The sequence below is a fragment of the Chlorocebus sabaeus genome, chromosome 11 (genome assembly GCF_047675955.1).
Source record: "Chlorocebus sabaeus isolate Y175 chromosome 11, mChlSab1.0.hap1, whole genome shotgun sequence".
Taxonomy (NCBI): Eukaryota; Metazoa; Chordata; class Mammalia; order Primates; family Cercopithecidae; genus Chlorocebus; species Chlorocebus sabaeus.
This window is the reverse complement of record NC_132914.1, coordinates 80,206,872-80,232,256: the sequence shown is the minus strand read 5'-3', so window position 1 is coordinate 80,232,256 and position 25,385 is coordinate 80,206,872. Positions and strand designations below refer to the sequence as shown.

Below are 25,385 nucleotides of genomic sequence, written 5' to 3'. Positions count from 1 at the left end.
TGCCCTAGGTAACAAAGTTCAAACAAGGAATAAATCACAATTTTAAGCAGAGCAATTCAAACTCATCTCATGTTAAGTATTTTAATTGGACATGACATTGGTATGAAATTTCCATATATTTTAAAGAGATGTCACTGGAGCCCAACTATATTTAAACATGGAGGCTACAATGGCTCTAATACAAAATGTTTAGGATACCCCGAAATGTTTATATTAGAAGTATAATGTAGGATCTAAAAGTGTCAGTAGCCTAAAACTGAAGTCTTATGTTCATGACCTAGCATGCTTAATAATAAAATTCTGTTTAACCACTCAAATTCAACTAGTATCCAAAGATAGTTTCTAAAAATAAGTTCTAAAAAGAGGATGGGGAATAAGTAGTTACTGAGTAACTAAGTTAAGTTGTAACTCACTAAGTAACTAAGTAGTCAAGTTACTTTTCCAATCTCCAATCAGTTTAATCACAGATACCAAGTGGGAAAAAAACTCCACACTTAAAATTATTTAATGTGGAGAGAAAATTAATGACACGCAGTTCAGAAAACCTTGAAGTTCTATTCAGTTCTACTATTTAGTAGTGAAATGACTTCTGGGGATGTTCCTCAAACCTTTGAAGCTCGGATTCTTCGTAAATAAAAACAGGATAATACTCCCTAAGCGTTGTTATCAAGTTTCTCTTAAATAACACATGTCAAGCACAGGCACTGAAGAGATGCACACCTCTCTTGTGCCCACCTCCCCATCTAGGATTTTTGGAAGATTACTCTATAATTACGCTACCCTCGTTCATTTTTTTTTTTTTTTTTTTTTTTTTTTAGCACAGATCACTGAGGATTAAAGCAATGCCTAGCTTGAAGGAATAAGTATCAATACATGTGTTGACCAAATGAAGGGATTAATGAGGGAATGAGTATCGGGGGGAGGGGGAGAACAAAAACATTAAAAGCCATGTCCCCAGCCCTTAAATGACTTATAAAGGAAAAGGCACATGGGTACAGGGATAGTAACTAATACATTGAAATGCCAGGTACTGAAGAAATAAAAAGTAAAGACTCACTCTCTGCCCCATATCTAGTGTCAAAAGACAGACACATACGTATGTGTCATTCTATTTGGAAGTGCCCTATTATGAAGACACTGAGACTGGTACTAATGAAGTATAGAGAAAAAAACAAAACAAAAAAAATAACTGCTTAAGAAAGGCAAGACTTCACAGAAGAAATAAAATTTGAGCAGGCAAAGAGAGGAAAAAGACATTTTTGGCAGATAAATAAAAGAGGATTTGATCTATAGAATGTGCCAAAGCATTCTGGGAAACCTTAAATCCGTTTGAACTTTTCTAAAGTCTGTAAATATTACACAAATTCTTAAAGAAAAACTTTTATAAAGTACTGAGTGAATCATTCTACTGACTATAATAAAAGTACTAATAATCAATTTTTTCTAACATACAACTCTTATATAAAAGCCTACTCTACAGTCTAAGCCTAATATAGTTGCATTTCATTTCTACATATTTTGCCTTCGGTCAGTTTTGATGAAAGAGTGAAAACACCACTCAATTTCTATTCCTCTTCTCTTGAGACTAGCAGCCAATTCCATTTTACAATATATTTAAAGCATTCAGAAGTCAAAATGTGTGGTATTTTCTACCTTTCCAAATTCAATGTTAAGCCAGTGGGCTGTTACCAGGCCAAGAAACCCCAAATTAGACAAAAGCTATCCATAGGGATCAGAAATTTGCCAAATGTCATAATTTAGAAAGAAGCTGTTAAAGATGGTTGTGGGGTTTTGGCACTGTGAATTTAAGCCATTCCATAATAGGGTTTGTATTTCATCTAATCAGCAAGTCAGAAACTATAAAAGTCTTGGTGGGGGGGATTAAAAATTTGGATTGTAGTATAGGAGTCTTTCCTTTCCTTCCATATGGTTCAGTAAATTAAAACTTCTAAATCTTAAAAAAAAAAAAAAAAAAAAAAAAAAGCCTCCTCAAAAGAATAAAACAGCCTTTAAAATCATATTTTTGGTACAGGAAGCCTAAGTATTCAGGCTTGAGAATTTTTTTTAGAAAGGTCACATGGTTTCTACATCTAGTACCATGGTCTAAGCATATACAGAATCATGGAAATTTAAGTTTATTTATTTTTTTTCTTTTCTAACTTTTTTTTTTTTTTTTTTTTGGTGGGCTAGAGGCGGGTGGGCAAATGAATCAGACATCTGAAACTTTTAGATTTTTTTTGAAGGTGGTCATTTATCAATTTAGGTATATTAATTTAACACTTATGTGGAGTTGTGTGAATCACCACACATCACACAGAATCATCGGTACAGAAATGGGAAAAGGTTTTCATAGGGTAAAACAACTTTTCTCAGGTGATCAAACTAGAAGTATATGTAAATAGCAGAAATAGTGACTGTAATCTTCAATTCTTAGTTATTGTTCTTTCCCTTCCTTTGTTCTTTTTCTGTCATTTGGACCACATATTGATTTTTTTCATAATTTCCTCTTTTACATTCTTTTATGTGCTGATTTTTCATTCACATATAGGAAGATTTCATTACCTTCATTCTCCTGTCCTCCAAAGGAAAATCATGTTGCTATCATATCTTTAAATTCTATAAGCTCTTTCTTGCTTTTCTTGGTTTCTTTTTTTCATGGCATCCTGCTTCATAAAATGCTGTAAGTTTCTATCTCTATGGATTATTATTTTTTAAAGATTTCTTCTGTGTTTCCATAGATTTCCTTCTCCTAATAATTTGTTTTAGTTCCAATCTTTTTAATTTGTGTCTTTCCTGATATGATTGACGATTCTTGGTTACCCGTTGATGTTTAAGAATGAGTTAATTAATAAAAAGCTGAGTCGAGTTCCTAAAGGCATAGATATGCATTCTAGATGGAACAGATTCACTGTGTTGTGTCTGGTTTGGGAGTCAGTCATTTACAGGGGACTTCTAAATGTAGGTATTTGAAAACCTTTTCCCTACTGCGATTTTGTTTCTTTAGATCTGAATTCAACAATTTCTTGAGAGGTAAGGTGTAAGCAAAAAGGGTGGGGCTGGAGGAAAGGGGGAAAACCCTGTGTTGCTGGAATTCTGCATGGGATAGGGCAGGGGTATTAAGGATCTGAGCACTCCATGGGAAGACCCTCAGTCAGTCCTCTTTTCACTCCCTTCCTCATTCTGCCTTCAACTGTGCAAGCTGTTCTTGAATCCTGAACTTCTCTTTATTTACTTGTTCTACCTCTTAAAGGCCCCTTTCCCTTGCCTTGAAGGCAGGTGCCTAGTTGCTGGCATTTGTGGACAAAGGGGAGAGATCTGACTACTCCATTCATTGGCTGCAATTTACTACCCCATTTTATGTCCCTTAACTCACTCTTTTCTGTGTCAGCTGCCTCCATGTCTTGAGCCTCTCCAGGTTTCTTTTGATGTAAGCCAGATTTCTTTTCATTGTTATCCCATTCCAAAGTTTATTTAGATTTTTCATTTCCTTCTCTCAGGCAAGTCAGTTATAATACTTCCAATTGCTTTCTGAGTTGCAAAAGCAGCTGTAATCTCTTATCTATTGAAATATCTCTTCCCAATCCTATTGTTCCTGTATAGTATTCCCTTAATATTGTATTCGTTAAAAGCTTAGTCTGATTTGCCCATATGATCACCAATTTCTTTGCCCAGTACTTTTTATGTACCTCACTCCATCATTCCTTATAGATTTGTGTTCTTTTCAAGAACATCTCCAGTAACTTCTTCAGCAAAAGGTTTTAGTAGACTAAATTTTATTTAATTTATTGGCTTGGGAATTCCAGGGTCATGTAGGTAAATTCAAAACCCAAAGCTTGGTAAAGGAAGGACAGGAGCAACAAATTCCCAGCAGATACTTTGTTCACTCTCCATCCAGATCCCATTCTGAGATAGGCAAACATTCACGCTGCCTTATACTTGTGGACAAACTTACATTGTCCTTTCAACTGCAGGTATGAATTTCCCTGCCTTATTTAGGCATTTAATTTCTGCTTTTCCATTGGCCCAAAGCGTTGTTTCCTATTCTAGAAATAATGAAAACAAGCAAACAAAAACCATCTTCTCACTGGTTTCCACAACCAACCAGTAAATAATCCCAGATAAGCTGAAGGACCAGCCTGCTGTTCACTGCACTGGTATTCAGTTACCACTTCATTCCTAGCTCCTAGGAACTTCTCTTACTACTCATGCTCAGTTTAGTGTGAAAAACGTATCTGTTATATTTTATTAAGCAGAGCTAAGTATTTTCAGTGGGATGTTTTCTAGTTACTTAGTCTACCTATATGATTTTTTAATTTTTTTTTTTTTTTGAGATGTAGTCTCACTCTGTTGCCCAGGATGGAGTGTAGTGGCATGATCTCGGCTTACTGCAACCTTGCCCTTCTGGGTTCAAGCGAGTTGCCTGCCTCAGCCTCTTAAGTAGCTGGGATAACAGGCACGCATTACCATACCTGGATAATTTTTGTATTTGTAGCAGAGACAGAGTTTCGCTGTGTTAGCCAGGCTGGTCTTGAAATCCTGACCTCAGGTAATCTGCCTGCCTTAACCTCCTAAAGTGTTATATGATTTCTTGAAGAGTATTTTAGTGGTATTTTAGAATGGATACTTGACAATTTTAAGTGTTATCTACCATCTTCTGTGGAAAGTAAAATGTTACCATTTTCGAAGTAATACAAAAATACTTTTCAATGAATTCACTTAGGAATCATCTTCCTGATCATTTGCTCTATGTTTTTCTAATATTCATTTATGTTTATTAATATTGAAGAGAGATTAGGTACTATAACTAAAATAATACAGATATTTGATTCAGACTAGGACTGTAGCCTAGTTCTATCACTTATTGTCTATTTGAGCTCAGAAAACTTACTTAAACTTTTAAACTAATTACTATTGTGTAAAATAAAGACATTATTATTACTTTGAAATACATGAAATTACCATTTTTATAGGTCATAGTGGTACAATACTAGTAATTTTTTATGCTCCATACTCATGTCACTTTCATGGAATGGTGGCCTCCAAGGGCGCTTATCACATAGTAAGAGGCCATTGAATAGCCCTACTTCTCTTACAGAATGATTTCAATTAGAAGTAATTTCAGCACACAGAATTTTATACAATGTTGGCTATTTACAATAATCAGACTTAGTTCTAAGTATAGCCAATTTGGGGCTAACACTGGTTTGCAGAATATAATATTTATGCAAATATCATTATTAGAACAAATTCATTATGTAATTCCATATTTGGGATTCTCCATTTATATTTTTTTCCATTAAGTTACATCAAGGATCATGGCATCTCACACCTTTTCTGTTTGTTTTGTTTTTTTAATTCTTTAAAAACTTTTCTATAGGTGTATAGTACGTGTATATATTTATGGGATACAGGAGATGTTTTGATACAGGGATGATATGGACATCTCACATCTTATCTAGACAAAGATGTGAGATACAGACATCTCACATCTTATCTAGACCAAACCTCACAGGTAAAGTAACACATTTTTCTATATTTTCTGTACAGGGTTCTAACTTAGTATCACCATCATTACATCCCTAACAGCTGAGATAACTGGCTCTAAAACAGTACCTCAAACCCCATCTATCGCAGTCTGCGTGGAGAAAACCAAGTTTTGAAGACCAAGGAAGGCAGTTACTCACTGTTAGAGCTAGCAGCTTCCCATAGGTGAGATGAGCAGGGATGTGGTCAGTCTTGGATCTCAGTGATTCCATATACCAATGCTCTGCTTCGGGGAGTTTGCTTAAACGCATATACGCTTCACCTGGAAAGAGAATTAATCATGAAGATCAAAGGGAAGATACAGCTTTCCACATTATTTGCAACAGCATCGTCGTCATCATCATATTGTGTAGAATTTCAGGTGCTGTGGGAAGTATTTTCGTTCATGTTCTCATCTGATTCCCAAATAAGTCATCATGATTCCCATTTTACAGATGAAAAATCATGTGTTTGGAAAATGAAGTAAAATGGCTCAAGTAAAAAATTTAGTAAGTAGTAACGCTTGATTTTTAACATAGAACATCTGATTCCCAGACATATGTCCTTTGTCATTTCTTTTCCGTTTTGAGAGCGATTGAGAGCTATATTTGTTCTTTATTCTTTTGTTCTTTTTTATTCACATTCATTTATTCCTTTAGAAATTCAAGTATTTATAGAATAACCAAGTGGAGAGCCTTATAAAAGAACTATAAGAAAAAAGTGTGAGATCCTATTCACAAAGGACTTACCTTTTTGAGAAAGAGTAATTGAAAGAGTTAAAAATATATTTAGATTAAACACTGCTGCTAATTTTCTTAAAGAAACTATTTGAATTTTATATGTTAATAAGTAAATTAAGGCCAGGCGAGGGGGCTCACCCCTGTAATCCCAGCACTTTGGGAGGCCAAGGCAGGCAGATAGCTTGAGTCTAGGAATTAGAGACCAGCCTGGGCAACATGGTGAAACTCGATCTCTGAAAACATTAGGTGGGCATGGTGTCACATGCCTGTAGTCTCAGCTATTCAGGAGGCTGAGGCAAGAGGATCACCTGAGCCTGGGGAGATCAAGGCTACGGTGAGCCCTGATCGCACTACTGCACTCAAGCCTGGGCATTATTTTAATTAATTAAATAATTAAATTATTAATACAATTAAGTCAGTAAATAAAATTTACCAGTTTCATTTGGAAAATCCAATAAACAGACAACAATGATCAAGTATGCCCAGCACTACACACAACATGAGTGTGAGGCATTTTGGCCATGAGTCATTACTCTCTAATAATATATATTTTATCTACCAAACAGCATTTTACTAACAGCCAAGCAGGATAAAAAAGTTGGAAATAAAGCCAAAAGTATACCACCTGCCTAAGAACTATCATTCCCCTTTCCCTTATATGATTATATGGTAAACAAAATATTCAACTGATGCAAAAATTGTATTTTAAGATAATTTATATATTTAAGTTAAATATTGCAGTTTTACTAAGCACTGCAAATGCAGAGACACTACTCAGTTTCTGAGACCAAGCAGTAAACTGGTAACTTGCATTATTCTCCAGACAGACCTTTATATATAAGCATAAGTAATCATAATCATGATAGCTTTTTCTTTTAGAGGCGTAATCAGAGGGTTTTCGTAAATGAATTACCCACATTGGATGTACATTTTTTGCTTCAAAGGAAGAACTCATTCCCTTTGCTTTAATCATATTCAACTTGTATTACCATGGTATTGTAAATATGAATATGTTTGACGAAGTGAATTGGTTTGAGTCTCTTGATCTTTGAATGCCCTTAGTTTTGCTGGATAGTGAAAAATATTGGTAAGAAATAATACACAGTATGCACAAAAATATACATTTTTACCCACTCACACATATCTATGTGTTTCTAGTTCGATGAACAATCCTTAAACAATATTATCATAAAAATGATAGCTGAAAAATGGTTTTTTTTTCCCTCAAAGTTTAAAACATATCTGCACTTAAGAAGTTGGTGCAATTATATGTCTAAGGAAAGACAAAAGAAATACTGAAGCAAAGATCAAAGACTAGAATAAAATACACAAAAATGCTTGTAATTGTTAAAATGATAGATTATAAACTGATTTTTTAAAAATTTCCATAAATTTCTATAATAATTTTATTGTTTCTATTTTCATATCTTTATAAACACTAACACACTGTCAGATGGACTTTTTCTTGCCACATTGAACTAACAAATGTTTCCAAATAAAGCAAATAATAATTTTTCTTAGGAAAAGTGAATTGCTTTATATTAAAACACTATATATAATTTATGTAACAGAAAAGAGACACAAACCCTAAAATATTGAAAAATGTAAAGCAATTAATGATAAAACATATCCATATATTTATATCTTAAATTGATTATAAAGCCAGAAGGAATATGGGCCTAAATTACAGGTCCCATACGAAATCAACCTGAAATTCACTTTGGCTCTTCAAGTGCTTACAGGCCAGTTTAAAAAAGTTGTGTACAACCATTGTATTTAATATAGCTTCTACTTTTCATATAAAAATTTAACTGATTTTCAGAATAATAGTAGGTCTTCTGTACAGAAAAAGAGTATGAAGATAACCCCAATTCCAGAGCACTTTTGAAATAGAAATCTTTATTATTTTGTTAATATCTAAAAATTATTGCAGAAAGTATACTTGCTTTTTTTTCCAAGTCAGAAATCTATCATTACTAAATTCTATTTAAAAAAATATTATTAATTTGCTCAATAATTAATGACTGGTCCATTTTCTTCAGTAAGAACTCCTAAGCAACTTATTAATTTGTAAAGCTTGTGAGATAAGAAAATACTAAAGGCCATAAATAAGTAATGTTAATATATCATGCATCTTGGCAAGTATATGAAAACTGAGAAGTAACTAGCCTACTCAGGTACCACTTATTACAACTTTGAAGAAATTCGTGTAACCATTCATTGTGTCTTAACAATAACCACGATGACTATGATAATAATTGAGTGTTTACTATGGATTACAGTAGCGAGTTACAGGTGACAAATGTCTGACTTATGTTCACCCACTCCTCTTACTCCACACATTTGGGCATGTAGAATTTGTTCTTACTTAGCCTCCCAAGTGGCCTTAACACATTGCCCCACTCAACCATTACCAATTGATCAAAGTACATTTGCAAGATGAAACAGTTTTGCAATCTCTATATTAGTTGCTTTATAAATGTATCTCATTGCTTACCAAGGAATGTCACTATTTGGATTTTACAGATGGAAAAAATTGAGAAGCAGAGTGGCTAAATTATACACTCAAAATCATGAGTACGTAACATGGTAGAACTGCAGTTTAAACTCAGGATTACCTGACCTTAACACATTGCCTTCACCAGCTAATAGAAAATAGTCATAAACTTTCCAAATCCCCAGCTCAGGTGAGAATTATGCTCTCTGTTTCTCACTCACAGAAAATTATTTTCTAGTTTGTGATACATCAGCCAGCCCATTCATTTCACTTTGCCTTGGGCTTATCTATTGAATTAAGAGAATAAGGAAGAGCAATGGTTATCTATGACTGACCTTTAAAAATGCTTTCTACGCATATATAATTCAATTCTTAACAGGGAAATATGTGACACTTTAGTTCTAAGTCTATAATACGTATTTTAGTTCTAAGGCTAACCTTAACACAAGAAGAGTGTATGTAAGTGGTAATAAAATCAAGATACAAAACCTAAAATGCAAAAAAAAAAAAAAAAAAAAATTGATTGTGGATAACTTAAATGTTTTAAAAAAGGTAGCTCAATAAAGATTTAAGCAACAAACACTATAAGAACAAGTACTTGCTATATCCCTGACACTGGCAAGGTTAAGAGCTTTACATTTCTCATTTCTAATCCTAGAATGAGGTTGGAATACCCATTTTATGAATGAAGACAAAGGCTCAGGCATGATCAGTGACATGCACGAGGACAGTTAATAATCATATCCTAAAATGATTAAATGGCTTCTAAACCACGATTTTTTCCCATTGCATCAAGCTGCCTGCCATATAAAATTTATTATTTACTGAGTACCTACTAACATCTTAAATACATTATTTTCTACCTTTACATTATCCCGACACTGTTATTATCAATCTCATATTACAAATGAACCGACTATGCTTCGGAAAGCTTAACAAACTTACTCAAGTTTTTTTTTTTTTTTTTAAGAGCAAATGTCAAATTCAGGATTCAGATTAGAGTTTTCTCTGGCTTGTTCCCCTACACCATTCTACACAAATACTATAAAAAGTATTCAGAAAGGGAATAAAATATTTAATAGCTGCAGAAAGTACCATCAGTGCATTTGGTGTTAGGACACAGTGGTATATATGGGATCCTACAAGTGCTAAAATCATAAAAATTCCATAAAGGAAATGGCCACAGGAAAAGAAAGTTCAATAAATTCAATAAGGAAGGAAACGTAGACACTTGGTCGGGAATAGGACAGGAGATAAAGGTTAAGTCATATTCTCTGGTACTGTAATTTTTCTTAACTTACAATAATAGAAAAAAAAAGGTTATGGTGCCCAGGAGGAAAGAAACAATGATGACTATTTTCCTTTCTCATTCTGTAAGAAATGACATAATAAAGGTACTTTCATAAGAATGAGAAGATTTGCTGTGCGATGATAAGAGTGATCAGGTTCATCACCCAGATTTATTTCCAATTCACTCACAGACAAAAGGAATTATTTGGATGTCTCCAGGCTGGTTTCAGGCAGACATAAACCGTTTCAGATGTAGAACAAATAATGTCACTCTCTCTCCCTAAAAAGCCCCAGGTCTAAATAACCCAGGCAAAGGCTAACTCCTTAAGGAAAGAACGCTGAGTTGTTGATGATGTAATAGTCTACATCTCACTGACTCTTATGTTTCAAATTACTGGACAGCTCCTGCTTGCAGATAAAGAATAGAGCATGTAGTGGGAATTATTATTAAGACTCAGTATAGATTTCCTAATTTTTAAAGAAACTTATGTGAAAAGTAATTATCCCTTCCTCAACTCCTACAGTAATTGTTAAATGCCTTTTTAAAAAACTCTTGAAAATATATCTTGCACAGAAATCCAGGTTAACCAACAGGAACAATGCATATGATGGTGTACATAAAGGTTAAGTAGATTATCATTTGTTGCTACTTACAATCTAGTGACGAAGAAATAATTTATCGGTGTTCCCCAAAGTTTGCTTGTAGGTGCAAATGAAACAAAAACAACAAAAACCTTTTGAAAAATGTGGTATGTATGAATTTGATTTAATACGTGTTAAAAATGTGGTAACACAGACATCGTGCTACAGAATGAAGAAAAATATTAAGTGATACCTCACATAGTAAGTGGCTATGGGCAAAATTATGACACTGCTAGAGTGATGTGTATGTGACTGACATGCAGACAGCAACAAATTGCATACACCAACCTATAATTCAAAAAGTTATACAAGTTTTAGAACTGTCTTTATTAAAATGCTGCAAGACAAGCTCATGGGGAAAAAGCCTATTTTTCTAAAGGAATCACACAAATTATAACCTTTTTTCCCCTAGTCTCTAAAGAACATGGACACTTATAAAATGGTCCCAACTGATTTCTAACAGGCTTCCAGCCCCTAATACACTGAAAGCATCTCATTGCCAGTACTGCTAATTTTAGGATGCTCTGCTGGAAAATCAGGCATTTTTATCTTAATCTACCTAATTTCTAGGCTCTCCAAGGAGTTTGAGAACTTAGCTGGTTGCTACGGTATTCATTCCATTTTTAAGTAATGCTTATTTTCCTTCTAAGATATCAGGTTTATTTTTGGTGGGTTTAATAATGAATTTCTTTTTTATGTGCTGGTCATTTTTCTTTTAATGAGCACTTTTAGCAATTTTCAGGTTTGCTATGATAAGTTCCCTTTTATAGGTTACTTTTAATTTGCTCCTTAGGAACTAATTTGGCAATACAGTTTTAAAATAAAATAAGTACACTTTAATTAATTGATTGATGAACTTGGTTTATCTACCTATTGCAATTATTCATAATTATGATCCAGCACTGAGTTATGAATTACATACCAAAATAACAAGATGGTTATAGAACATGAAGCAGATTTAACTCAAATAAGACTACCTCAAGACACGTCATAATCAAATTCCCAAAGGTCAAAGATAAAGAAAGGATCCTAAAAGCAGCAAGAGAAAAGAAACAAATAACATAGAGTGGAGTTCTAATATGTGAGGCAGCAGAATTTTCAGTGGAGGCTGGGAGTGGTATGACATATTTAAAGTGCTGAAGGGAAAAAAACATACACACAAAATGCTTGTATCCTAGAATAGTAGATCCAGTGAAAATATCATTCAAACATGAAGGAGAAATAGATTGTTCCAGACAAAAGCTGAGGGATTTAATCAATACCAGACTTGTCCTACAAGAAATGCTAAAGGGAGTCCTTCAATCTAAATGAAAAGGACCTTTATAAGCAAGAAGAAATCATTTGAAAGTACGAAACTCACTGGTAGCAGTAAGCACACAGAAAAACACAGAATTTTATAAAATTGTAATTGTGGTACATAATTAAGTAGTACATAATTACTCATATCTTGAGTGGAAAGACTGAAAAATGAAGCAATCAAAACAAATAACTACAACAATCAAGACATGCACAGCATAAGACATAAACAGAAATAATTAAAAGTTAAAAAACAGGAGGGTGAAATTTAAAGTGTAGGGTTATCATTCATTTTCTATTTTCTTGTTCATTAATTTTTTGCTCTCAGTGATAAGTTGTCATCAGTTTAAAATAATGGGTTATAAAATATTATTTGCAAGCTTCATTGTAACCTCAGACTAAAATCATATAAAAGATACACAAAAAATAAAAAGCAAGAAATTAAAATACACAACCAGAGAAAATCACCTTCACTAAAAGAAGACAGGAAGGAAAAAGACCACAAAATAACCAGCAAACAACAAAATGACAAGAGTAAGTCCTTACTTATAAATAATAATATTGCATATAAATGGACTAAATTCTCCAATAAAAACAGGAGTGGCTGAATAAAAAAAAAAAAAAAAAAACTCAACAATCTGTTGCATAAAAGCACACTTCATCTATAAAGACACACATAGACTGAAAATAAAGGGATGGAGAAAGATATTCCATGCAAATGGAAAGCAAAAAAGAGCAGGAGTAGCTATACTTACACCAGACAAAATAGATTTCAAGACAAAATCTATAAAAACAGACCAGGAGGGTCATTATATAATGACATATGTATCAATTCAGCAAGAGGATATAACAATTGTAAATATATATGCACCCAACACTGGAGAACCCAGATATACAAACCAAGTATTATTAGGGCTAGAGAGATAGACCCCAATACAATAATAGCTGAAGGCTTCAAACCTAATTTTCTGCATTGGGCAGAACATCCAGATAGAAAGTCAACAAAGAAAGACTGAACTTAATTTGCACTTAGAGTAAATGAATCTAATAGACATTTACAGAACATTTCTTGCAATGGTTGCTGAATACACATTTTTCACCGCAGCAAATGGATCATTTTCAAGAACAGACCACATATTATGCCACAAAGCAGTCTTAGAAAAACTAAAAAAACCCTGAAATTATATCAAGTATATTCTCTGATCACAATGGAATAAAACTAGAAATCAATAACAAGAGAAATTTTGAAAACTACATACACATATGGAAATTAAACATACATATCAAAACAGTGTTTTAGATGGCTTGGTTTTGAATTCGCATTTTGTCATTAATAGCTGTATGTTTTAGAAAAATGAGTGATTTCACAGGTCCTCAGTTTTATCATTTACAACATCAAGGGCTAAGAATAAATAACTACATAATCCCCAAAATAGGATAATCATCTGTAGGTTCACCAGTGCTCAGATATTTATATATGTTCATTTCATAAAGAGGTAAAAATATCCTAGTTGGTTTAAAATATCCTGTCTCTTCGGGCAGATCACGAGGTCAGGAAATCGAGACTATCCTGGCTAACATGGTGAAACCCCGTCTCTACTAAAAAATACAAAAAACTAGCCGGGCGCGGTGTCAGGCGCCTGTAGTCCCAGCTATTCGGGAGGCTGAGGCAGGAGAATGGCGGGAACCCGGGAGGTGGAGCTTGCAGTGAGCTGAGATCCGGCCACAGCACTCCAGCCGGGGCGACAGAGCGAGACTCCGTCTCAAAAGAATCAAAAAAAAAAAAAAAAGAAAATCCTGTCTCTTAATTTTCAGTTGATCTACTCAAGATTGGCTGCATCTAGATCAAGTCTTGGTTATTCCATTTAATAGTTATAATTCTAAATGTCTAATTATATATAATTTATATATAAATATATAAATATACTAGAAATATATATAAATATATATAACTATATATAAATATATAATTTTTATAAGACACACAATTTTTATATATTTTTCTGTCTTCCAACCTGAGTCCAGAAAGCTTTGGCTCCAGAGAGTGCTCGATAAATAGCTGACAAATAATTGATCATATCATGTACCTACTTGAATGTAGGTGTTACATTCTTTTACTAAGTATGCCGTTGAAGATAAATTTCCAAATAAATCTTTTTTTCTAGAATCTGCAGTCTGATGGAGCCATATGACATGAGTGATTATATTAAGAGTTTAACTTGCTGTAATTTTAATCATTTTTTAATTCACAGTGTTTAGAAGCATTAGAAACACTACTAGAAACATTAGCGAGTCTGCCTTTTTAAAAATGTATTTATGCCACAAACCTGCTGTACCTTTTAGTAGTCAAATATTGTGAATCTTTTCTATCTCCATCTCAATATTTTTGTCATTTTATTCGTATAAAAATAACACCATCTAGTTGCCCCAGATATATTGCTTCTGATTAGAAATCCTTTAGCGGCTACTGTACAGTAGTATTGAAAGTAAAATGTAATATTATCCAAGTCTTAATTTGAGAAAAGTTAGGAAAAGGTTCAACATGCAACTCTCCAAGTCCTATAGCATTAAATTTAAGGGGAAACTCTTGAAGTCTGAAAGTATAGTTTTAAAGCAAACACAAGAAATACAGTGAAAAAAAATATGTGTTTCATTAAGGAATAACACTAATTGTTAAGAAGTAGGTTAAACTTCAGTGAAACTTTTAAAAGTTCCTCATTTCTAAAATAAGGTCATATACCGGAAACATCTGATGTTCCATCAAACTTTAACTTGAAAAAAAGCCAGAAGCCTGTGTAAATATTTCTCTATTTGCAACTAGGGATCCTGAACGTCTCCAGGCTAATCAATTTCCTTTATATTTTCAAGGAAATAAATCGCCAAAATAATCAATCCACAAATATCAAAGCTAATTCTCTTAAATGCTCAGAATTTTCAAATTTTCAAAGTATAGAGTGAGATTGTGTGTGTGCATGCACATGTGTGAGTGTGGCGTATGTGCATCTTCATGATGAAGTGAGGAACTTTTCCCCAAAAATATAATACTGTCTTCAGGAAAATTAAAATGGAGTAAATAAAATGGCTTAATAAAACTGAGATAATTAGTGAACACTAGAAACATGCAAAGAAGTGCTAAATCGCATTATTATTTTTTTACAAAGAAAGGTTTATATGGAAAAAAGAATGAGTGAATACTGTACTAGCCTGGAAAGAACAAATGAAAACAGTATTCAGAGAAACAGGAGTTGAATAGTTGCAGGAAAACAATAAATGAAAAAGCACTCTTCTATGAGTCAAAAGAGTATAACGGAAGACTTTTCAACTCCACACAGATCTTTTTAGGAATACATTTCATGTGTATTCCTGAGTCAAGCACTGTATCTCCATAATAGGCAATGAATAATTTAAATATTAATATTAAATTGCTATATTAATGTTAATTACTAAGGCATAGCACACATTGAAAAATTCATCCAACTTGTAATGAATACTTGAGAATAAGATTCTATAATAATCCACAAAAATCTCATTCCCATAATTAACATGTTGGCAAAAATGATGCATTCCGGAACAAAACTCTGTATGTTCTATTTTCATTCTTTGTTTAATTTGAATATGTCAACGGTTATTGCTTCTGAGCCTTTTGGCTAAGATCAAGTGAATATGGTGATGGCTTCTATCAGTGTAGATAAAATTAAAACTAAATGACAGCTCATTGGAAGAGTTAAATGAGATTTTTACGGAGAAAACAATTTTCTCTTACTTATTAGGAAAATCAGACTTCAGTACACAGCAAAACACATACAATTAGTAATGTACTAAATTTTCAACTTAATTTATATTTCATGTGTTAAGGCTCTGAACACAATACCCCCAAATATGGCACCTTGGCATGCTAAATGCTTTGAACTAAAAGATATTAGGCCGACAAAGCCTTCTAATCTCTATCATGGAAACAAAGTCTTTCTGAACTCCTCCTGTCCTCCTGTCTCCTACCTCTCTGTCTTCCCTGAAACAAGTGATAGATACATACTCTTCCCCTAAGTGAATCACAAAAATTAGAACTCTTCTCCACTAGAGCAGGGCATAAAACCTAGAAAGGTCACTTTCTCCCTCTCCAGTCTCCCTTGAAGATCCTCATTCCAAAGGGGTGCTGCCCCATACCTTGAGGGAAGGAATGCTACAAAGAGAGGCTGATAAGAATCTGAACAGACAAGTCTTGCTGGGGTTTCCCACTCCGTGGATTACCAGTAGATCATACCCTTTTGTCCAAACACATTTCTACAAGGCTGTCCATGCTTTGTCAAACCTATGCATGAAATACATGGTTTTCTCCAGGTCTTTGAAATTCATTTCTGAAGCCTCCTCTGTCATGTAAAATTTTGATTAAATAAATTTGTTAGGCTTTTGTCAAGTCAACCTGTCTTGTTATAGGAGTCTTGACCATGACCCTTATGATGACTGAGGAAAGGTATCACATCTTTCTACCCTTACAGTTGCCTATTCTAAATATGTGCAAGAATATCTTCTCATTTCCTTGACATTGATTTTCAAGATTGTATCCTTCACACAAAATGATCTTCTTGCACATGACTATGTCTATTTCATCTAACTGGTGTCACTGTCAGCATCATTTAGAATGTTAAGATTTTGAAATCCAATTAATGAATTTTCCAGGTGTAACATAAAATCACAATTTTCTAAATAAAATCCAACTTGTATTTACTACTGAGTAAAAGTTTTACTCCATGTTTATTGCCCCAATTAAAGATTATAATACATATATTTTTTTCATTTATTTCTATTAAAGTCTCAGAAAACAGTTGTGTGTATCCATGGATGTGGGTGTGTAGAGATGGAATCTTGCCATGTTGACCAGGCTGGTCTCGAACTCTTGAGCTCAAGCAATCCTCTCGCCTCAGCCTGCCATGGTGCTGGGATTACAGGCATGAGCCACCATGCCTAGCCTGAAAACAGATTTTTTTGAACAGAACACACTGAAACTATTTGGGAATCAGAGAATAAGGAGGATATAATTAGGTATTAATTTGACTATATTCATACCCTTATAATTCAATTTAAATATAAAGTTTTTAAGCTTTGATCTTTTTCTTTACCACAAAACTGGCAGGAGGATGAATTAATGTAACAGGTGGGCTCTTGTGGTTTTAATAGCAATGAAATATAATCAACTGTCTCATATCATATTTCCAGGAAAGCAAGCAACATTTAGACCTACACATGATCCCTAGGCAATCCTACTATAGGCATTAAAGTGTTCAAACTCCCCATAGGGGCTATATATCTTCTGGCCCTGGGTTTAATTGAAACTTTAAACAAAATATATTACCTACTTAATGCAGTTGAACTAGATGCTGGCCTTTGTAGTGTACAGACTAATGCCTAGCAAATTAGCATCTGTACCCATAGTACATAATGTAGAGTTTATATATAGTGTAAAACGTAGAAAATGTATTTTTAAAAACTGTATTTTTTTTAATGAGAAATAAACTTTTAGGAGAAAAAATTATAGTTTTTTGCTCATAAATTTTATATATTCATTATTTTTGATACATAGCCAAACATTCATGATTTCCTTATCTTGTTGACTATATAATCTCCAAAGTATACCTCCAAAATCTCTCAAATCTATATTTTGCCTTTCTGGACTGGTGAACTCCATTTACCTGGCATTGGTCTCCTGGTTGTATCCTTTCTGATAATGGAAAAATGAAATGAAATAAAGAGACTTATCTTAAAAATTAGAGGTTCATATTATTTTTAGATTTCATAGATTAATGACTAATCCAGTTATATGGTCATATTCATATTTGTAGGATTGCCTCATTGATTTTCAAGAGTGCCAATGGAAGCAATCATAGGAAAATCACCAGAACTCAAAATAGGGGAAGCAGGTGGTATAAAGAGCTTAACGCTAGTGGAGTGTTAATGCTTCCACACTTGAAAGATGTGAAAGTTCAAATCTCACACAGTTAAAAACCATCTCTTTCACAGTCAGCATGCTAAATGCCTTGAGCAATCCACTTAAGAACAACTAAACACAGGAGAAAACATTAAGCATGTAAACCATCATGTCAAAAATTTACTCTGAATATCCCCACTTTAAATACATTCCAAAACAAGGTGAGGTAAACACACATACACATACAAACACAGAAGAATCCAAGAAAAATAAATGATTCAGTTAAACACAAGCCACACAGAAGGCTGAGAAAGAAACAGACTTCCTTTATACTCCTTCTGCTGACTGAACGCAGAGCATAATGTACAGACCTAAAGTAGAATTTGAATTTACAAGCGAGAATGTTTGCATTGTTTTCAGAAGGTGATTTGTCAGTTCTTCTCACCTAAAGAGTTTAAAAAACTAAACATCATGGCCGAATAGGAACAGCTCCACTCTCCAACTCCCAGCGCGAACGACACAGAAGGCCAGTGATTTCTGCATTTTCAACTGAGGTACTGGGATCATCTCACTAGGGAGTGCCTGACAATCTGTGCTGGTCAGCTGTTGCAGCCTGACCAGCCAGAGCTGAAGCAGGGCAAGGCATGCCTCACCTGGGAAGCGCAAGGGGGAAGGGAATCCCTTTTCCTAGCCAGGGGAACTGAGACACATAACACCTGGAAAATAGGGTAACTCCCACCCCAATACTGCGCTTTAAGCAAATGGGCACACCAGGAGATTATATCCCAAACCTGACCGGGAGGGTCCCACGCCCACGGAGCCTCCCTCACTCTAGCACAGCAGTCTGCCATCTAACCACAAGGCAGCAGCGAGGCTGGGGGAGGGGCGCCCGCCATTGCTGAGGCTTAAGTAGGTAAAGAAAGCCACTGGGAAGCTCCAACTGGGTGGAGCTCACAGCAACTCAAGGAAACCTGCCTTTCTCGGTAGACTCCACCTCTGAGGACAGGGCACAGCTAAACAACAACAACAACAACAACAACAAAGCAGCAGAAACCTCTGCAGACGCAAACGACTCTGTCTGACAGCTTTGAAGAGAGCAGTGGATCTCCCAACACGGAGGCTGAGATCTGAGAAGGGACAGACTGCCTGCTTAAGTGGGTCCCTGACCCCTGAGTAGCCTAACTGGGAGACATCCCCCACTAGGGGCAGTCTGACACCCCATAACTCACAGGGTGGAGTACACCACTGAGAGGAAGCTTCCAAAGTAAGAATCAGACAGTTACACTCGCTGTTCAGCAATATTCGATCTTCTGCAGCCTCTGCTGCTGATACCTAGGCAAACAGGGTCTGGAGTGGACCTCAAGCAATCTCCAACAGACCTACAGCTGAGGGTCCTGACTGTTAGAAGGAAAACTATCAAACAGGAAGGACACCTACACCAAAACCCCATCAGTACGTCACCATCATCAAAGACCAGAGGCAGATAAAACCACAAAGATAGGGAAAAAGCAGAGCAGAAAAGCTGAAAATTCAAAAAATAAGAGCCCATCTCCCCCTGCAAAGGAGCGCAGCTCATCACCAGCAATGGATCAAAGCTGGATGGAGAATGACTTTGATGAGATGAGAGAAGAAGGCTTCAGTCCATCAAACTTCTCAGAGCTAAAGGAGGAATTATGTACCCAGCGCAAAGAAACTAAAAATCTTGAAAAAAGAGTGGAAGAATTGATAGCTAGAGTAATTAATGCAGAGAAGGTCATAAACGAAATGACAGAGATGAAAACCATGACACGAGAAATACGTGACAAATGCACAAGCTTCAGTAACCGACTCGATCAACTGGAAGAAAGAGTATCAGCGATTGAGGATCAAATGAATGAAATGAAGCAAGAAGAGAAACCAAAATGAAAAAGAAGAAAAAGAAATGAACAAAGCCTGCAGGAAGTATGGGATTATGTAAAAAGACCAAATCTACGTCTGATTGGGGTGCCTGAAAGTGAGGGGGAAAATGGAACCAAGTTGGAAAACACTCTTCAGGATATCATCCAGGAGAACTTCCCCCAACCTAGTAGGGCAGGCCAACATTCAAATCCAGGAAATACAGAGAACGCCACAAAGATACTCCTCAAGAAGAGCAACTCCAAGACATATAATTGCCAGATTCACCAAAGTTGAAATGAAGGAAAAAATCTTAAGGGCAGCCAGAGAGAAAGGTCGGGTTACCCACAAAGGGAAGCCCATCAGACTAAGAGCAGATCTCTTGGCAGAAACTCTACAAGCCAGAAGAGAGTGGGGGCCAATATTCAACATTCTTAAAGAAAAGAATTTTAAACCCAGAATTTCATATCCAGCCAAACTAAGTTTCATAAGTGAAGGAGAAATAAAATCCTTTACAGATAAGCAAATGCTTAGAGATTTTGTCACCACCAGGCCTGCCTTACAAGAGACCCTGAAGGAAGCACTAAACATGGAAAGGAACAACCGGTACCAGCCATTGCAAAAACATGCCAAAATGTAAAGACCATCGAGGCTAGGAAGAAACTGCATCAACTAACAAGCAAAACAACCAGTTAATAACATAATGGCAGCATCAAGTTCACACATAACAATCTTAACCTTAAATGTAAATGGACTAAATGCTCCAATTAAAAGACACAGACTGGCAAACTGGATAAAGAGTCAAGACCCATCAGTCTGCTGTATTCAGGAGACCCATCTCACATGCAGAGACATACATAAGCTCAAAATAAAGGGATGGAGGAAGATCTACCAAGCAAATGGAGAAAAAAAAAAAGCAGGGGTTGCAATACTAGTCTCTGATAAAACAGACTTTAAACCATCAAAGATCAAAAGAGACAAAGAAGGCCATTACATAATGGTAAAGGGATCAATTCAACAGGAAGAGCTAACTATCCTAAATATATATGCACCCAATACAGGAGCACCCAGATTCATAAAGCAAGTCCTTAGAGACATACAAAGAGACTTAGACTCCCATACAATAATAATGGGAGACTTCAACACTCCACTGTCAACATTAGACAGATCAACGAGACAGAAAGTTAACAAGGATATCCAGGAATTGAACTCATCTCTGCAGCAAGCAGACCTAATAGACATCTATAGAACTCTCCACCCCAAATCAACAGAATATACATTCTTCTCAGCACCACATCGCACTTATTCCAAAATTGACCACATAATTGGAAGTAAAACACTCCTCAGCAAATGTACAAGAACAGAAATTATAACAAACTGTCCCTCAGACCACAGTGCAATCAAACTAGAACTCAGGACTAAGAAACTCAGTCAAAACCACTCAACTACATGGAAACTGAACAACCTCCTTAATTCAAGATGGATTAGAGACTTAAATGTTAGACCTAATACCATAAAAATCCTAGAGGAAAACCTAGGTAGTACCATTCAGGACATAGGCATGGGCAAAGACTTCATGTCTAGAACACCAAAAGCAATGGCAGCAAAAGCCAGAATTGACAAAGGGGATCTCATTAAACTAAAGAGCTTCTGCACAGCAAAAGAAACTACCATCAGAGTGAACAGGCAACCTACAGAATGGGTGAAAATTTTTGCAATCTACTCATCTGACAAACGGCTAATATCCAGAACCTACAAAGAACTCAAACAAATTTACAAGAAAAAAACAACCCCATCAAAAAGTGGGCAAAGGAAATGAAGAGACATTTCTCAAAAGAAGACATTCATACAGCCAACAGACACATGAAAAAATGCTCATCATCACTGGCCATCAGAGAAATGCAAATCAAAACCACAATGAGATACTATCTCACACCAGTTAGAATGGCAATCATTCAAAAGTCAGGAAACAACAGGTGCTGGAGAGGATGTGGAGAAATAGGAACACTTTTACACTGTTGGTGGGATTGTAAACTAGTTCAACCATTATGGAAAACAGTATGGCGATTCCTCAAGGATCTAGAACTAGATGTACCATATGACCCTGCCATCCCATTACTGGGTATATACCCAAAGGATTATAAATCATGCTGCTATAAAGACACATGCACACGTATGTTTATTGTGGCACTATTCACAATAGCAAAGACTTGGAATCAACCCAAATGTCCATCAGTGGCAGACCGGATTAAGAAAATATGACACATATACACCATGGAATACTATGCAGCCATAAAAAAGGATGAGTTTGTGTCCTTTGTAGGGACATGGATGCAGCTAGAAACCATCATTCTTAGCAAACTATCACAAGAACAGAAAACCAAACACCGCATGTTCTCACTCATAGGTGGGAAGTGAACAATGAGATCACTTGGACTTGGGAAGGGGAACATCACACACCGGGGCCTATCATGGGGAGGGGGGAGGGGGGAGGGATTGCACTGGGAGTTATACCTGATGTAAATGACGAGTTGATGGGTGCTGACGAGTTGATGGGTGCAGCACACCAACATGGCACAAGTGTACATATGTAACAAACCTGCACGTTATGCACATGTACCCTAGAACTTAAAGTATAATAAAAAATAATAATAAAAATAAAATTAAAATAAAATAAAAAACTAAACATCACTTGTAGCAATTTTGACACTTAACTCTTTCATACCACAAGTTTCTTTCTCAAAAAGACAATTCTAAAATTCACACAAGTTTTTTATACAAAAAAATTGCTGTAATAAATTCATTTTTGTTTCCTATTCATTGTTTTTCTTCCTCGTTCTCTGTGAATGGCCCAATAAACTCGGGAAAATATCTCATAATTAAAGAGCTGTTGTAAAGAATTAAAAATTAAATCAAAATGTTCCTCCTCCTTATTGAAGACATGGATGGGGAGAAAACATTTTTTCAATTTCAAAACTGTGTAAGTAAAACATTTATTAGATGAAGGATGATGGAGGAAAATACATTTTCCAATATTGAGCTGGGACTGAAAACTAAAAGGGATATATAAAACAAGAGATTATCATAAGAGAATCAGTACAGTACGATGAAAATGAAGGCAAATAAGATAATAAAAAGCAATGGGCCATTATCACACATTTCTCCTGGAGAAAAGAATCTCCCCCTAAGATAAATACATATTGTTCATCATAAACACACTTTTTAGAGAACAGGAAATTATGAATACGTATTTCTTAAGTATCACATAAGAGATTAAAAAGCTTGAGTTTCTCTTGTTTGTTTTCTTTGGTCTAGTCAACATAGCATAGCCTATATAGCTACAGACCAAATATTTTCAAGGTTAGAGTAATAGTATTCCATTTTACTCATAGGCATTTAATTATTACAGAGAGGCCCTAAAGAGCTCTGGACCAACTTTGAAATCTCCCAGAAAGTTCTTTGAGAGAAGGAACTAGATTAACTATTTACATGTCATATGTCTGCTGCCTCTGTACTGTCCCAGCACTTGTGACTTAATTTTTTTTTTTTTTTTTTTTGCATACAGAGGTTATTCTAAACAGTTATTATAGACTGAAATGACAAGACCGTCACCCTAGGCTCTCTCTTACTCCGTATAATACATTATGCCCTTTTGTTCTCAAGATATATTACCATGGTGAAATGATGTAAATTGCTTGTATAATTAAACTCAACAATTACTCGGCATTGAGAAAGCCAAGTCATTTTATTTTAAATAGTAAATAGGCTTAAAACGACCTCTGGGATTGAAAGAGTTCAAACAGATAAAAATAATTGGACGCTGCAGCCTAATTTAGTTTCCTATAATCCCTTAGGATTATTCAAAAGCAATGCTTAAGTAGAGATAATAGGAGAAATAAACAATTATAGAGAAAGAAAAGAGAAACTGAGGGTATTTATAAATTATCCTGCATTAAAAAAATTTTAAATATCCAGTATATTCAATATACTTTGCAGCTGTTTTATTTTTTATAGTAAAACTGTACAGGTTTTAATATATTTACTTTTTGCGAATTTTTAAGTGCAAAGGAAAACTATTTTGACATAGTAAAAAATGTGATCGTTTAGGTAACACAGAAGGACTAAGCAGAAAAAGCACTGGATTTAAGTCAAGAAACTATACTCCTGGTTCTAATACAAACTGTAAATCTGAACTTTATAAAATTTGGGGGTGTTAATTTTTATCTTATAAAATATTATAAGGGCTTTGAAGATATGAGTCTTCCATTTTTAACATTCCATGATTCTAAAATACATCTATAATTTCAGAAGAAGAGAAATTGAGATCCAATAAATGCCTATGAGCGACAGAACACAGAGTAATTTTGGTTAGGTCTAGAAGAAAAATAAATCATGACAGAAAAAGAAAAAAACTCTAACCTACATATGACAATTTTAATTTGGAGGAAGCACTCTATTAATGAAACCAAGTAAATTGGCAATAACAAAATATACTCTTTTAGTTTTGGTTAATATAGCAAATGGTAAGAGAAGGATTTTGACTGTAGTTACTGAGAGAAAAAGGGCAGTGAGCCTAGAGAGAAAATACAGCAATTCCAGATAGGATAAAACTAAACAGAATCTCCATTGAACTGTGGTGACTACCAAGGCCATAATGATGACAAAAATCTTGTTTATGAAGTATTCATATTCACATTGTTAAATGCAAAAAGCCAGTGACAAAGAATACAATCAACTTTTGGAGTTTAAAAGCCTAAGGAAATGATGATAATTACAATGGAAAGTCCCACTACAAAACACTTATTAGGTTAGGTAGTTGGACCAATTGTTTTACCTTTTTTATTTTATTATTTTAATCAATCCTCAAACCGATACTACTATTACCAAAATCTTATAAAAAGGAAACTGAGGCTTCTTTTAAGTAATTTTCCCAAGGATGCTCAGGGAGAAAGTGTCAAAGCCATAATTTGAACCAAGGGTATCTGACTTCAGGGACTACCTTATGGTGAATCTCAATTTAATCTAACCTGTTTTCTCAAGAGGAAATGAGGTCCACAGAATTAAGTCACACAACTGGCTAGGAGCAATTTAACACATATTTTGTGATTTGTTCTCTTAATATTTCATGTATTACCATATCTTCCTAATTATATGAACCCAAGTAAAATTTTAGCTTTTGTTTATAAAATACTATTTATCTGTTTATGTTTTTTATGTATGTTTGTAATTCACCTAATTCAGGATGGGAAGGTACTTCTCAATTATTGTTACTCAAACATCTTGGTTCTATGAAATTGAAGAGGATAAATGAGAATAGGCTTTTAAACATTTTTAAAAATTTACTTATAAGCTGCCATAATAAAATAAATGAATAGTTTTAAAATATGGAAAATTTAAGTTGGGGAATTAATCAAACGTGTTATTTTCTATTAATACATAAATAGGAAAAACACACTCACTTGGCATTCAGGGTAAGTCAACTGGCATGCGGCACATGGTATGTAACATGTTTTTCATAAAATGTTCAAAGGGAGATTAAAATCAAAGGACTAGAATGTTTTTTAACAAAAGCAACTGCAGTGAATTTAGTATTACACTA

General features: G+C 34.8%; 1 protein-coding gene across 2 annotated transcripts in view; it reads right to left on the bottom strand.

Moving 5' to 3' along the window:
* Nucleotides 1-25,385, bottom strand: part of TMTC2 (transmembrane O-mannosyltransferase targeting cadherins 2) — a 449,167-nt gene that overhangs the window by 138,738 nt on the left and 285,044 nt on the right. For both annotated transcript variants that reach the window (XM_008004151.3, XM_073020981.1), the window contains one exon: nucleotides 5,685-5,806. In XM_008004151.3, the coding sequence (XP_008002342.2) occupies nucleotides 5,685-5,806 (122 nt within the window). The remainder of the gene's footprint in view (nucleotides 1-5,684; nucleotides 5,807-25,385) is intronic.